Consider the following 15,627-nt stretch of genomic DNA (forward strand, 5'->3'; position numbering starts at 1 on the left):
AATGGGGGGAATTACAGGCCAAAAAATAGATAAACTTTAAAAAATTTTTACCGAGTACTAAATTAATATTTTGCTGATCCCTCATCATCCTATTTCTCTTGCTTTGGGGCAACAAAGCTTCATTTATCAGCTTATTTGTTTTAATCTAGGGATCGTTACATTATACTCAGGTGACCGTTAAGGCCCTTGGGCCTCTTGTTTTGTGTGTGTGGGTGTGTGAGTGTGTGTGTGTGTGTGTGTTTTGTTTGTTTTTTTTTATATATGTATGTAGAACTTACATGTCCATTATCCTGAAATCAAGGAAAAACACCTCGTACTTGTAAGAATCCGTCAGCGTACGGTGGCTTCGCTTCCGGACCCCCACCAGGGCTTTGCCCTGGACCCACTGGGGGCTTCAATGCAGCCCCAGACCCCCTGCCTTCTACTGCCCCCCCCCCCCTCCGTTAAGAAATTCCTGGATCCGCCCCTGCCAAGAATGATTTGTGGCAAGTTTGACCCAGTGGTTCTTGAAAAATGTCGAAAATGTGAAAAGTTTACAGACGACACACGACAGATGGACGCTCTTCAATCAGAAAGTTCGGCTCAAGTGACCTAACAAATTAAAAACAAAAAAAAAATCCCCTATACATGTATTTGCTGTTCTAAAAAACGTACAACGTACTTTTTTTTTAGGAAAGCAATTATCAGGGGGAGGGGAGTGTTCGTTTTTCATGTTTTTATTTGTACGTTTTTTGGTGTTATAGAATGGCAAACATCAAGGATTGCACTATTAGTTTTTGTTTTTAAATTCAGACAGTCATACATTTGTTTCAAAACACATAAAACACTAAATAAACCATCCTGCAACCAAACCCTTTTCCACACTGAACAAATACAACACTATGACCTTAAAATATAGCTAATTAGTTAAAGTCGTGTCAAGGTCGATCTTTTGGAGCGCATTAACGTATTAAAAACGCAGTTGGATCGCAACTGCGCGTTGTACATCGTTGTAGATAGTGGAAGACCAACAACAATTTTCACAAAATGTACGTAACGTCTGCGAGTTAAAGTCGTGGTGTCGTAGGGAAATGTTTGGCTTGATCTTCAATGATTTGAAGCAACGTCTGAATACGCTAGCCTCACGATCAGCCTAGGATCCTTTGATTCAGCCATAAAAATACAACTCCAGATATTTAAAGACATTCTGGGTGTTCATAGAAAATCATCTAATATTGCTGGTCTATATGAGTTGGGACAATTCCCACTATTTTTTTAGTATTATGAAAATATGTTTAAATTTTATTCAAGATTGTAAAATTTAGTGTCAGAGAATGAGCATCATGACCAATTAGTGGTGTCTGCATTTTTAAAGGAAGATAAAACATTGGGGTATAAAATATCTTTGCAAAGAAAACTTTTTACTTTACAACAGAAATTATCTTTATCCTCATTGGACATATCACATAAAACTTTAAAACATAAATTAGAGGAGCACTATAGGAACAAAATCTGTGAACAGTAAAAGAACATTTCTAAATTAGATTCTGGAAAATTAACTTTTTATAGTAATATAATAAATTTAAATGAATATAAATTACAAAACTACCTACAATTATCATTGAAGAAATCTGAAAGAACAATCCTAACAAAACTAAGCGCTCATATATATTTTGAAATGGGGAGATACTCAAGGCCACCTATTCCTAGAGAAAAACGTATGTCATTCTTGTAGACTTTTTATTGAAGATGAAAAACATTTTGTATACTTTATTGTCCTAGTTATGATCAGTATAGATTACAATATTGTGATATATTTAATGCTCAATGTTACACGAAGGAAAACCTTTTATTGACATTATCGACCCTCCAAGTATTAAAATTGCTAGAAGAGTATGTAACTTTCTGAAAAAAGGTGCTTTGATATTAAAAAAGAAAAAAAATTCAACATAACTGATATGCTTACTGGAATAATTTTTTTATTGATTTTATGTATGTTATTGTTTGTTGTTTTCATGACTATATGCCAATATATGATGGTGTTGTTAATAAATGAATTGAACTGAAACTTGCAACTCAAATTCTAATAAGCGCCAACTACGTCATTACTACGTCCATAGATTCCATACTACGTATTGCAAAACTTCAAACGAGACTATGAATTAGATCCTTTGATCCGCTCACAAACGATCGCAATATATTTTTTAGCGATTGTATGTGAACGTATCAAAGGATCAAATTCTAATAGATTGATGATTCAAGAACCAGTTCAATCGTGTTGATTTTCCTTCAAAATACCAAAATAGTTCAACTTTGTAGAATATTATTACTTATCATGTTTGTTATACTGTGTTAAGAAATGTATCGGGTTGATCATTTTCATAGGTGTTGTGTTTACCTTTCAATATTAGAAATCATATAATACAAAAACTACTTTCCGAAATGTTTTCTTTTCGAAATTAGAATAGCGGCCGTTTTAAGATATGAAGAGGATCGAGTTTGTTTTAGGCGACCATAATTTGATTTTTAGTTTTACGGATTTTTTTTCAAGAAAGGTCAAGTCGGAGGACGAAAAAAAAAAGAAGACAAAATTCACAGTTTATTATTTATTGATACATAATTTTGTGAAGTTGCACGGCATTTTATATAACTGTCATGGTATGCGACGTTTTTTTGTGACACTACGTATTTCCCTGACACAGTCTGTTGTTTTGCATTTGTTGAATTTGTTAATCAGGGATTTATCAGCCTATTTTTGGAAATACCATTTTTGGGGAATTGGGAAAAAATTAAAATGTTGCTTAAATCATATACTCAAGTGTATTTCATTTAACATTTCAGCATGAACTCTAATTTGGGCAACCAAACAGACAATTAAATATGATCCAACTTCATCATGCAAGATCAATTATGAACAATAGACTAATAAATTAAAATTAACTTCAATGACTGGGTATAAAGTATTTATGCAACTCACAGGTACTTGGGTCTTGGTTTATAAATATGTATGTACCTTATTGATATGTACTTTTTTTACATATCAATAAGGTACATACATATTTATAAACCAAGACCCAAGTACCTGTGATACAACTTAGGTAGTACGTGTATGTATGAGATTCCAATTTAGGTACAGAATCTGTTTCTGGGGATTATAAACCTCCTGCAAAAATCATACCAAGTACACATTTTCTATAAGTCCTCTTTTAATACATGTATGTATAAATGCATTGAAAATGTATTTTTTTAATCTGAAATAATACCTACAGTGCTTACTATTCATTCGTAGATCAATTGAATAGGTGGAAATAACTTAATACGTCTATATAATTACACAATATCACCACTTTCAGAAAAACGGAGGATATTCGGATTAAAAGTTGGCGATGTTTTTACAGTGTTTTTAAACATGTGTTATGACTGTAGCTTTGCTAAATGAGTTAAATAGAGGAAAATTACAGACAATCTAACAAGTTTACTTTGTGTTTTCCAAGATAATTAATTTTAAAAGCATTCACCTATTGGGAAAAAACACTGCCAAATTGGAAAACACTTAACTCATTTTCAATTGGGAATGGGGACGAATTTCGGCCCCAGAGAAGGTACTGATAAATTCCTGAACTGTTTGAAAGTGTAGGTTGGTTTTTGAAAACAATGAAACCAATCCAACAATGTCCACCATTCTGCACATGTGTTTTTACATATCTGAATGATTTGGTATTATAAAACACGGGTTTGACACGAGCGGCTTGAAAAATTTCGATTTTTTTTTTTTTCAAAATGCAAATTTTTAGAGTCGGCGGATCCGTAAAACTAAAAATCAAATTATGGTCGCCTTATTTCCATTGTCATTTTCACGTGACTGTAATTGCACAAGCAAAGAAGACAGGCATTGGATCGGCAGGAGAGACCACTATCCATTTATCACAGAAGTGACTTCTGAAGATAGCTTTTAAGTGGGAGGGGCGCATCAGCACCCCCTTTCCTAAAAGGTGTAATTGTGCCCTTTCACTTATTACGCCTTTTTTGCGTTATATTAACGCCTTTTCAACTTTGTTAAGGTGAGCTAAAATTCCTTAGCCTAAGAATTTTCATGATAAGGGCATTGATATGACTCTTTTTAACTGGACTTCAAATATTTCTCAAATAGATATGTTTTGTCAAAAATGTGTATATTTAATGTATAGTAAGTCTATATACTCCATGTTTGTGTACACTGGAAAATGTACATTTGTGTTACATTTTCAAAAAAAAAAAAACACGGAGAGAAGACCCACTTATATAGAAAGATTGTGTTATAGAATGAAGAAATGATTTTTATAGTCTAATTTGATGACGTGTGCTTGCTATCTCACATATGAACAATTTCAATAATCATAGCAAATTGTGGAGATTTTACATAAAGTAAAATTATTGTTAATTAATAAAAATATCAAAGAATAACTTTTTAATAATTGAAATTCACTTTCTTAGTTTGTCAAACCATGGGCATATTTCTCGCCTCATTGGCTCATCTTCTTTTTCCCATGTTCTACTTTTTATACCTTGTTGTACAATATTCAACCAACACAAATGCATATATTTGTTCAATTTGATTTGACAAAATTAGACCTGTTGAAAGAATTTTCTTCATCATTTTCATATACATATACTATGTATTCATAACTTAAATTTAAGAGAGACTGTCATCAAAACCTGTGTTTAGCTGGTTTTAGTCTGCTAAACTAACTCAATGTTTTTTGTTTTGTTTGTTGTTTAACGTCCCTCTGAACTGTGAATTTTTCACTCATATGGAGACACCACCACTTGCCGGTGGAGGGCTGCAAATTTTGACCTATGCTCCGAACTCAGGGCCATTGAGCAGTGCCAGCACCTACTGAGACACGGGACCTCGATTTATACGGTCTCATCAGAAGGACCGGTCTCCATGTCCCATAGTGGGATTCGAATCCACGACGTAAGGATCAACTCCTTACACCGCGAGTCTAGAGCAAACGCTCTAACCACTGCGCCATGTGAGCAACCAAACTCAGTGTAGATGCTTGCAAAATATTTTGAGAAAATACATTATCTTTATGTACAATGTTTTCTTGATAAATAATTAATCCTTCTGTATACACAGTTGAACTTCAGTATCTCAAACACTGATATCTCGAATACCATGGATATGTCGAAATGATTTGGAAGTCCCAAACCTTATTCTTTAAGTATTTTACTCTGGATATCTTAAATCCTTACGTATCTCGAAGTTTTTTTCTCGGTCCCTTTAAGTTCAAGATAACGATGTTTGACTGTACATTCATAAAGAACGGTCAATTTTATTCCCTTATTGCACTAAAATCTTAAAATAGGCCTGACACAGATATGTAAATACTTATTTATTATATCATTTTCATGTAAATTGCACATTACACATTCAATGTGTATATCATATCAATAACAATAAATATAGTAAAATTAAGGTACATATAAAATCACAGATTACATGTACATTAAAATGCTAAAACAAAACTCCCCCATAATCCCTGTAAAATGATATCAGAATACATATGCTACCTTTTCTTTTTACTGCTTTTTGGACCTTTTTTCTCATTCTGAAAAACAATTAATATAACAGCCAAGTAGTACTTAAATTCCAGGAAAATCTACCAATTTCAATTTACATGTATCTGCTTATATTATCTTGCACTTTAAACCTTTGAAAGCCTTCTCAAAAGATACAAATTATAAAAGTATGTTTAGTTTATTATACATGTAAATTTACTCCTTTATGATATAATGCATAGCTCTCAAATCAGTAAGTAGGGATAGAACTGAATAAATTATACATTAATTTTTTATGTCAAAAATATTAATTACATGTACATGTAGTGTATATTGAACAGTGGTATTTTGAACACCAAATCTTGTATGCCACAGATTCTCAAAAATAGTCAATGTTCCCATATTTATTATGAAATTCAAATTCACTTTCTTGGATATCTCAAAATTTTCCTTAGTCTCCTTCAGTTCAAGATATCCAGGTTCAACAAAAATAACTACTATACAGACAAACTAACCTTTGACTTGATATAACCATGTTCATCCAAAAGTTGTCTGGCACAATTATTGATGTGTTTAAATCGATCTGGTCCGAGATGTATTCCTCCATACCAGCGAGTCACCACTACTATGACATTGCGGGCGTCCACTATCTACAGGTAAAAAATCACACAAATCATTTAAGTCCCAAATGAAAAGGTAAAATTACACTCCTGATTTCATCCACAATATCTACACTGATTTACTCTGCCCATTTTAATCATTTTTAAAATCCTTTTGATGAATTTTTTTGTTACTGTAAAATACAACAGTTCTCATAACATGGAGACTTAGTAACAATTGCTTCTGTTACTAATGTTTTTCACAGGAACTCTTTTATACATGTACACAGGAACTCTTTTATACATGTACACAGGAACTCTTTTATACATGTACACAGGAAATCTTTTATACATGTACACAGGAACTATTTTATACATGAACACAGGAAATCTTTTATACATGTACACAGGAACTCTTTTATACATGTACACAGGAACTCCTTTATACATGTACACAGGAACTCTTTTATACATGTACACAGGAACTCTTTTATACATGTACACAGGAACTCCTTTATACATGTACACAGGAACTCTTTTATACATGTACACAGGAACTCTTTTATACATGTACACAGGAACTCTTTTATTCATGTACACAGGAACTCTTTTATACACATACAGGTACCTATTATTAGACAAGGTTCTGTGGAAATAATGGTTTCAGAAACAGGAGTGGTGACCTAATTTTCAAAGCATACAGTGAATTGAGTTTGCTACAAATGGTGTCATTAATACACCTTCCTGGAAAACATGGACCTAATGATATAATATTTAGAATATGGTTTGAACCCCTCAGAGGCAAAAAATTCATAGAACTGATATAACACAAACATTAGCAGAGAAGTAGTTTCAAAATGGACAATTGTATAAGAGATTAACTGACATTTTCACATCAGTGCCATTTCTAACAATTAAAATACAAAACAGCCTACTCACCTGACAATTAGAGTACAATACAGCCTACTGCTCCTAACTACAAGGATACAACACAGCCCACTGCTCCTAACTATAAATATACAACTCAGCCTACTGACCTGACGATTAGAATACAACACAGCCCACTGCTCCTAACTATAAGGATACAACACAGCCTACTGCTCCTAAATATAAGGATACAACACAGCCTACTGCTCCTAACTATAAGGATACAACATAGCCTACTGTTCCTAAATATAAGGATACAACACAGCCATAAATATACAACACAGCCTACTGCTCCTAGATATAAGGATACAACACAGCCTACTGCTCCTGACAATTTCTGACAATTAAAATATATCACAACCTACTGCTACTGACCATTTGAATATAAAAATGCCTTCTGTTCCTGATTATAAAAATAAAACACAATCTACCTCCTCTGACAATAAGAATACAACACAGCCTACTGCTCCTGACTATTAGAATACAACACAGCCTACTGCTCCTGACTATTAGAATACAACACAGCCTACTGCTCCTGACTATTAGAATACAACACAGCCTACTGCTCCTGACTATTAGAATACAACATAGCTTAGTGCTTCTGAATATTAGAATACAACACAGCATACTGCTTCTGACTATTACAATACAACACAACCTACTGCTCCTGACTATTACAATACAACACAACATACTGCTCCAGACAATAAAAATACATCACAAACTACTGCTACTGACAACACAGCCTTTTGTTTATAACTATAAATATATAACACAGCCTATTGCTTTTGTCTATAAAAATACAACACAGCCTTTTGTTTATAACTTTAAATATGTATCACAGCCTACTGACCTGACAATTAGAATACAACACAGGCTACTGCTCCTTATTATTAGAATACAACACAACCTACTGCTCCCGACTATTACAACACAACCTACTGCTCCTGACTATTACAACACAACCTACTGCTCCTGACTATTACAATACAACACAACCTACTGCTCCTAACTATTACAATACAACACATCCTACTGCTCCTGACTATTATAATACAACACAGCTTATGGTTCCTCACAAAAAGATATGCAACACATTCTAATATTAGAATAAAACACAGTCTACTGACCTGACCTGACTATTAGAATACAACACAACCTACTGCCCCTAACTATTAGAATATCAGCAGCCTATCACTCTTGACTATTAGAATACAACCTAGCCTACTCTGCTTAACAAATAGAATACAACACATCCTTCTGCTCCTAACTATTAGAATGCAGGCTATTGCTCCTGATATTTAGAATACAACATTACCTGCTCTTTTATATTCAAATACAATACAGTCTACTGCTCCTGACTGTTGGAATACATTTCAGCAATTATTCACAGCAGCATAATGCCCCTAACAGAATATTGTGCACTCTACTGGTCTTGTCTGTAACAATACCTGCATCAGATGTAACATTCTTGACCCTGCTTGAGTTTCCCCATCATCTTCACAGCCTTGGTAGAAGACCTCTGATTGGTCATCTTTACTTATCCGGTATGCATATATATTGTGTGTTGCAGAAGCAATCTTCTTACTTTGGTAAAGAGATTGTAGAACTAATTTAACCTAGGAAGAAAAAAAAATCAGTTATTTATTTTTACTTGTGCAATGAAAATATATACAAGTATTGTAATTTAAATTTACCTAAACACAATAAAAATATTACATGTTTTGCCGAGATCAGCATTGGTTTTCGCAGGATAACAATTTCACATTACCCTAAATAAACATGTAATATTATTTGTATTACTGAATGTATTTAGAATGCATTTAGAAGAAAAAGCCACAGTGAACCATATGCACAGACATTCTGTGGATTTAACAATTTTTATACTGTTACCCGTAGTCATGCATTTTCAACCCTTGATAATGTTACCTGGAGGGCGTGGTTTACGCACGTGGTAGGGTAACAATACTTTTTAACAAATGTTTTTAAACCAAATTTGACTATTTAACATGAAAGTATAACAAATGTATATATTATAATTTCATGTAAATTAGTTGAATCTGATTCGTCGTGAAACATTTGATAAAAAACACTATTACCCGCTGAATAATGAAGCCACACCCTCCAGCGTAGCAACAGTCAACATTGCTTGACGACGGGTGGTATTCCAAACAATAGTGACTGCGCAGAATTTATGTGTATTTGTATAAAACATTCAGTATAATATAATAAATATTGCATGTAGTTGAGTGTAGCATTGAAAATTTTCACCCCAAGAAAACCATTTTCAACCGAGGCGCAGCCGAGGTTGACAATGGTTTTCGAGGGGTGAAAATTTTCAATGTTACACTCAACTACATGCAATATTTATATAATATTAAATTCTGACAAAATCTGTAAACTATTGATAATTACAATAGATTAAATGAATGCATGGTCCTATTAATTAATAGGAACGTTGAATAAACGTTATAAATCAAATAAATAAAGTTAAAAACCATGATTAAAAGCAAACAATACCTGCTTTGTTTGAGATATTGAGGCTATGTGACCTTGAAAAACGCTTTTTCTGTCCATAAAACTCTCCCCATGGTGAATCTCTGGACACTCTACCTCTAAAACACATGTAATATATACATCTATATGTATAAAAAATTCTAACGCAATCTACTAAAGTTTAAACTTATCTTTAAAATTTTTTAGTCCCTTTCAGTAATTTTAAATGTTGTCTAACTTGGCCAATTTGTTGGAACAAGTGGTGTTAGGATTGGACAAGATCTACCGTATATATAATTCTATCGTACGTGGTCTACTTATGTGTAATCTTTCTGTAAATTAGCATGGCATGTATGCACTTGACTTTACTGTTCGAATCCTTCATAAATCAAGAAATCATTATAGCAGTAGTTCTGTAGTGGAGATCTACCCACCCTCTCTACTTTCCTCTTGCTCCTCTGAGGGGCACTTGTCAAGTTCTTCCTGTATTTTTGTAAAACTGTACTCTGAACAATCATCTTCCTCCTTTGAAATTTCATCTGAATCGTCATGTGAACTAGCTGGACTAACTGCCATTTGAATGCCATTTGAAAAATAATCAAATCATACAACTATATGAAGTATGATGGGTGTTCTAATAAATAAAAGATATGTATAGACATCATTTCTGTAAGAAAAATCTACAATGCCAACACAATCATCAATAGTGATATCACAAAACCTTTTTGTAAAGGTTGCTGAAAGACTCAGCGTGCCACAGGACAAGTACTATGTACCATAAATCTGGAAATTTTTACTGTTGATAAATTTTTAGCAATTTTGTGCATGCAATGCATTTGCAAAAATATTGGTCGTAAAAATAAAACAAGAAATAAATCTTCAGTCAATTAAATTCAAACAAATTTTAATTTATGCTTGAATATAAAACTCTTTTTATAATGTTTTGATCAATCATTTTTTAAAAGAAATTTTGATCTAAATTCATAGTTTTTCAACTTAAATGAACTTGAATGTTCTTATGTTTAATCAATAATTTTTATTTGAAGGTTTGTTTATTCAATTTAATCCTTTACGTACCATTATGACCTGACACTAATTAAGAGACAATAAGAGTAATGAGTGAGACTTTAATTGTTAAACAATTGGCCACAGCACCCCTCAAATTTACTAATTATCAATTCTCTGCAGCCCAGTATTGCCTTTGGCAGCTTTTGCCTAAATTGCCTACCTGAACTATGTGTGCACTAAAGCGATGCGAAATTCCTGCATCACACAAGCACTGACTAAAATAACAGAGTTTGTCTGAATACATGTAAACAAAAAGGCATGGGTGACTAAAGAAAAACCAGGACCTATTTTTACATGTTAATAGAAAAAAATATTTTCACCCACTTTGAATTTAGCATACATGTATATTTGATTATATGGGAAAAAAAATACTTAGAATTTTTTAGTTGGTTTTCCTTTATTTTCAGCAATGATGTGAATTTGCAAAATTCAGAAACTTAAAAATTAATATATACCGGGACCACTTTGACCCAAATTCGCCAAAATAAATCAGATGTAAAAATTTCCAGATTTACCATATGTGGATACTGAATAATTATCTAACACATTAACAGGTAAATGCATTGTTAGTTCACTCACTAGTTAGCTACTGCTATGAGAAATGGGATATTTGCTACCAAAGTATGACATGTATGTCTTCTGAGGGGTACAATGTAAAAGATCAGACATGTTCGTGTAAGTTCCATGCTTGACATTAGTATGAATCACAGAACATTATTTTTGTTGTAGAAAATTTAGTCTTAAAACATATTTTCATGTTATTTTTCTGGACAGACTTTGAAAAGTGATGTACAAAATTTCAGTCAAAAGTTTGGATGAAATGTACTCACTGGATTTAATGTAATTACCAAAGTCTATAATTTGTTCCTTCTATTTTATGCACTACGAACAGTATAGTGATGACTATTCTTTATCAGTTTTGTGATCCTAGATCTAAGAATGTCTGTATGTTACCTGGGTTTTCTTGTCTTTTCACACTGCTTTTCTCCTGCAAATATTCACGTATTCTTTCAACCCAAAGGAATATGACACTTTCTCCAATATTTGCACTAAAAATATATATGTAAATTCTTATTTTAGCTCAAAGCTCATCTAGTAAATGACATAAGGTACAGAAAACAAAAAAATATCTAGCTTTGTTCCCTTATGCATAAAATGATCCTGAAAAATTATACAGGTAACTCTCGAAACCTCGAAGTCGGCGGGACCGAGGAAAAATTTTGAGAGATCAAGAGTTCGAGTTTTCAAGAGTCCGGAATTTTCCGGGTTTGTTGACAGGTTTTAAAATTAGTCTTACCGGATGTAATGATTTTCATGCAGTGCTAACCTTTTACATGTGGTTTTTACAAAACAACGATATTTTTTCGTAATTCAGATGAATATTTCATTAAACTGAGTAAAGTAAAAAATGTATATCATCATATCATGTATATTTATTTATTCTTTGTAATACGGACATCATACTACACATTCGTTACATGAAAACGACATTTTACAGCATTGTACATAGCATTGACTATTCCAAACATGATCATTGAACGCAGTTCTGTAAGTATTTGTCCAATAATAGTCGTCATATTGACATTGAGGCTGTTTCTGCTTTTTTCATATTTCGTTTAACTTTGACACAGACTCGAAATAAAAATTAAATTAGTGTTTTGTCTTTTAATAAATTACTACTTTTCAATGACACTGCATCTCTTAATAATCGTAAGACAGTCGATGATAATTATTTTAATAGCATATAGGCAAAATATGATTCATTATAAATCAATTATCACCTTGCAGCATAAGTGTCACCTGAATAAACATCCTGTTCCTCGAGACCCGCGTCTTCTGCCTGGGGCCATTTAAATGTCCAGGTAAAGGTGCTAATTATATAATCTTGTATACACATAGCCACTTCGAGGTATCGAGGGTAAATTCTAATAGAATATGAATAGCGGGACTGCATTTTGACTTCGAGGGATCAAGGGTTTCGAGAGATCAAGAGTTCGAGAAATCAAGAGTAAATTTGCTTAGTTATATAGTGGAAATATTCGGGACCGGAGACTCACTTCGAGCGATCAAGAACTTCGAGAGATCGAAGTTCGAGCCATCAAGAGTTACCTGTATATCTGTGTGTTATTAATTTACCAGTATATATCTGCTAATGCATCTTCTAGACTAATTTTTTCCTCTCTTCTTAACCATGGTGCACTAAAAATAAAAAATAGCTGGGTACTTTGTTAGTATTATACATTTAAATGTCCAACACAATAAAACCTACAGAGAACAGAAAAAGTATTTGCACAATAACTTGTTAGACTTAATTGTTACATGAGTGTTCTTTTGAACATTTACTGGATGTTTATGCCTGCATGCTTATCGAATTCCTAGTTCTATTATAATCTTAATATCATGAAATTGAAAGAGAAAAATTCTCTGACTTTGTAAAGTTTTCCCTGTCACTGAATGCCAGGATTGTAATATTCAATTCTGTTGACTCAATATCAATAGTGTTATTTCTGGTAGATTTTCCCCCTTTTTTAATTTGAGGACATTGTTATTTAACAATATTTTACTCACCCCTAGGGTCATTACTGGGACTTACCTTAACGTATACTGAGGTGGTGATGTCTTAGGATAATAAGGAGGAAACAAAACCTGAAATATATGTCATTCAAAATTAACATGCCACAAAACTTTCATCCCAGTAATTTTAATGGTTAAATAAACTGAAGAATGATTTTTGTATTGAAGTGTTGAAAGCCTCTTCTAATCAAGCAACTATAACTGCATGTATATGCCATAAGTTTAGAAAGAATTTTTTTGGCAGAATACAAACATGATCTGAGAATTTGAAAGACATCATACATAATTCATTAAATTATGCAGAAAAACAGACTTGAATTAGCTTAATATCATGAACAACTTATAATTTAACTGTTTTCTGTAACTGTTGACAATGACTGGATAATCATGATAATATACTAAAGTAAACTAGAGGTGTTTTAAAAATCACAACCAGTTTTTTTTTTTAATAACAAACCTCCATCAAAATAACATTTTCTGAATTTTCATCTTTGATTTTTATGCAGTAATTTCGTGATTCACTGTCGATGGTAACCCAGTCATCCCCATAAATTGCAGATAAGGCTTCAATTTCTTCATCCTAGAAAATGTATAGACCAATGAGCATCAACATTGTCTTAATAACAACTTATTCTGCAAAAGACTGGACCTGTTAAATGGCTCTTTCTTTCTAATGTACATACAAAACTGGGTTTAATAAAATAGAATAAAAGATGATTTGTACAAGTTAACTTAAATGTAATTTTATGGAGGGAACACCAGTGCTGTGGCATACAAATTTCATTGTAGGTTTACCCTGTTGCTCTTAAAATTATTCAATGTATCAAAGAATAAAGATAACAAGTTATAACAAGAGGCCCATGGGCCACAACCCTCACCTGAGTAACTTTGGCCCTGCTGTTCTTCACCAGGTTTTCCTCCTTGTAATACTTATTGTGGCCCAACCCTACCCCAGGGGTTCATGATTCGAAAAATGTAGAATCTACACTACTCCAAGATGCTTCCACATAAGTTTCAGCTTTTCTGGCCCAGTGGTTCTGGAGAAGATTTTTCCTATATATTTCAATGTAAAAATATGATTCCCTATTGTGGCCCCAACCTACCCCCTATGGCCATGATTTGAACAATTTGGAATCTACATTACCTCAGGAAGCATCCACGTAAGTTTCAGCTTTTCTGGCTTAGTGGTTCTTGAGAAAAAAGATTTTTTAATAACCTCACCCTATTTTGTCCTTTCTTGATTATCTCCCCTTGTAAGGGGAATTGGCCCTTCATTTTAATAATTTAAACTCCCCTTCACCCAAGGATGCTTTGTATTAACTTTGGTTAAAATGGGCCCAGTTATTCTAGAGAAGAAGTTGAAAATGTGAAAAGTTTACAAATGGACAGATGACTGACATCAGGTGATCAGAAAACTTCACTTGAGCTTTCAGCTCAGGTGAGCTAACAAGTCATAAGCACCAGTGACAGATAATCTAATGGCGAGAGCAGTGAGCGGCGATGAACGCCGCTTGCACTGTGAGCTCTAGCGACAAAAAGCCTGGGTGAAAAGAAAATGGACTGTGCACATTCATCCAAACAAATTTTTTTCCGCAGTAACCTCTGGACCCACAATACAATTGCCACAAACTGTTCTCGTGGTAACAACAAAAATTCAACAAGAAAAAAACTCACCTTGATTTAAAGAATATTGCAGATTGAATGCTCTTTTTTTAAAATTAGCATTGTTCAGGCTTTGGTTTGGTAATGCAACTTACATACAACGTCATGAGACATCAGAGTCTAGACGTACCAAATGTTACATGCGGATAGAAGAGATGGATCTAAATTAAATCTGAATAGGTATCTGCACTCGCCCAAACGGTCGCACCATCAACATATTACATGCCAACCTCCAAAGACTTGAAAGGGGGTGATTTGTTTGGGAAAAAAGGGGTCTACATGTATTGTGCACTGTGTGATACAGGTATGTCACAATTTGCACCAGAATTGTTTTCTTATCATTTTTTTTTTGGTCTACTTTCTTTTTCGTTTTACTTTCTTAGAAAAGATTAATTTAATTTCTCCTTTTACAATTATCATTATTTAAAAATTTAGCATGTTACCTGGATTGTTTTATTGTCATCAGTAGACATACTCTACACGGTGAAAAAATATTAAAGGATTCGCTCAAAGACAATATAAACTATGAAACGTTTCCATCTTCTGCCTAAAAACACAAATCGGAAATCAAGATCAGCAGGAAAAATTCAAACTTCCAAATTCGTAATAGAAAGTTTCCGCAAAAAAATATTTCACTAAAAATTTCATTCAATTCATTTGTATTGAAAACAACATAACATTTTTCCGTTGTTATATTATATTTATAAATTATATCAAATAAAGGCCGTTTTTTTTTTTTTTTTTTTTTTTTTTTTTTTTTTTTTTTTGGATTTTTGTT

The 15,627-nt window shown here is 33.1% G+C and overlaps 1 protein-coding gene across 1 annotated transcript; it reads right to left on the reverse strand.

Annotated features, from left to right (window-relative positions):
• Positions 1 to 5,344: 5,344 nt before the first annotated feature.
• On the reverse strand, positions 5,345 to 15,431 carry LOC133196679 (protein IMPACT-B-like). The gene is made up of 10 exons (XM_061332538.1): positions 15,293 to 15,431; positions 13,645 to 13,767; positions 13,207 to 13,259; positions 12,750 to 12,812; positions 11,568 to 11,662; positions 9,980 to 10,114; positions 9,570 to 9,664; positions 8,501 to 8,668; positions 6,039 to 6,173; positions 5,345 to 5,573 (listed from the first exon to the last, which is right to left on the reverse strand). The coding sequence occupies exons 1-10, from the start codon at positions 15,320 to 15,322 to the stop codon at positions 5,532 to 5,534; spliced, it is 939 nt and encodes a 312-aa protein (XP_061188522.1). The 5' UTR covers positions 15,323 to 15,431; the 3' UTR covers positions 5,345 to 5,531.
• Positions 15,432 to 15,627: the final 196 nt, after the last annotated feature.

The sequence above is a fragment of the Saccostrea echinata genome, unplaced genomic scaffold (assembly GCF_033153115.1).
Source record: "Saccostrea echinata isolate AGI-Se365-2 ecotype Australia unplaced genomic scaffold, CSIRO_AGI_Sech_v1 ptg000030l, whole genome shotgun sequence".
NCBI classification, from domain to species: domain Eukaryota; kingdom Metazoa; phylum Mollusca; class Bivalvia; order Ostreida; family Ostreidae; genus Saccostrea; species Saccostrea echinata.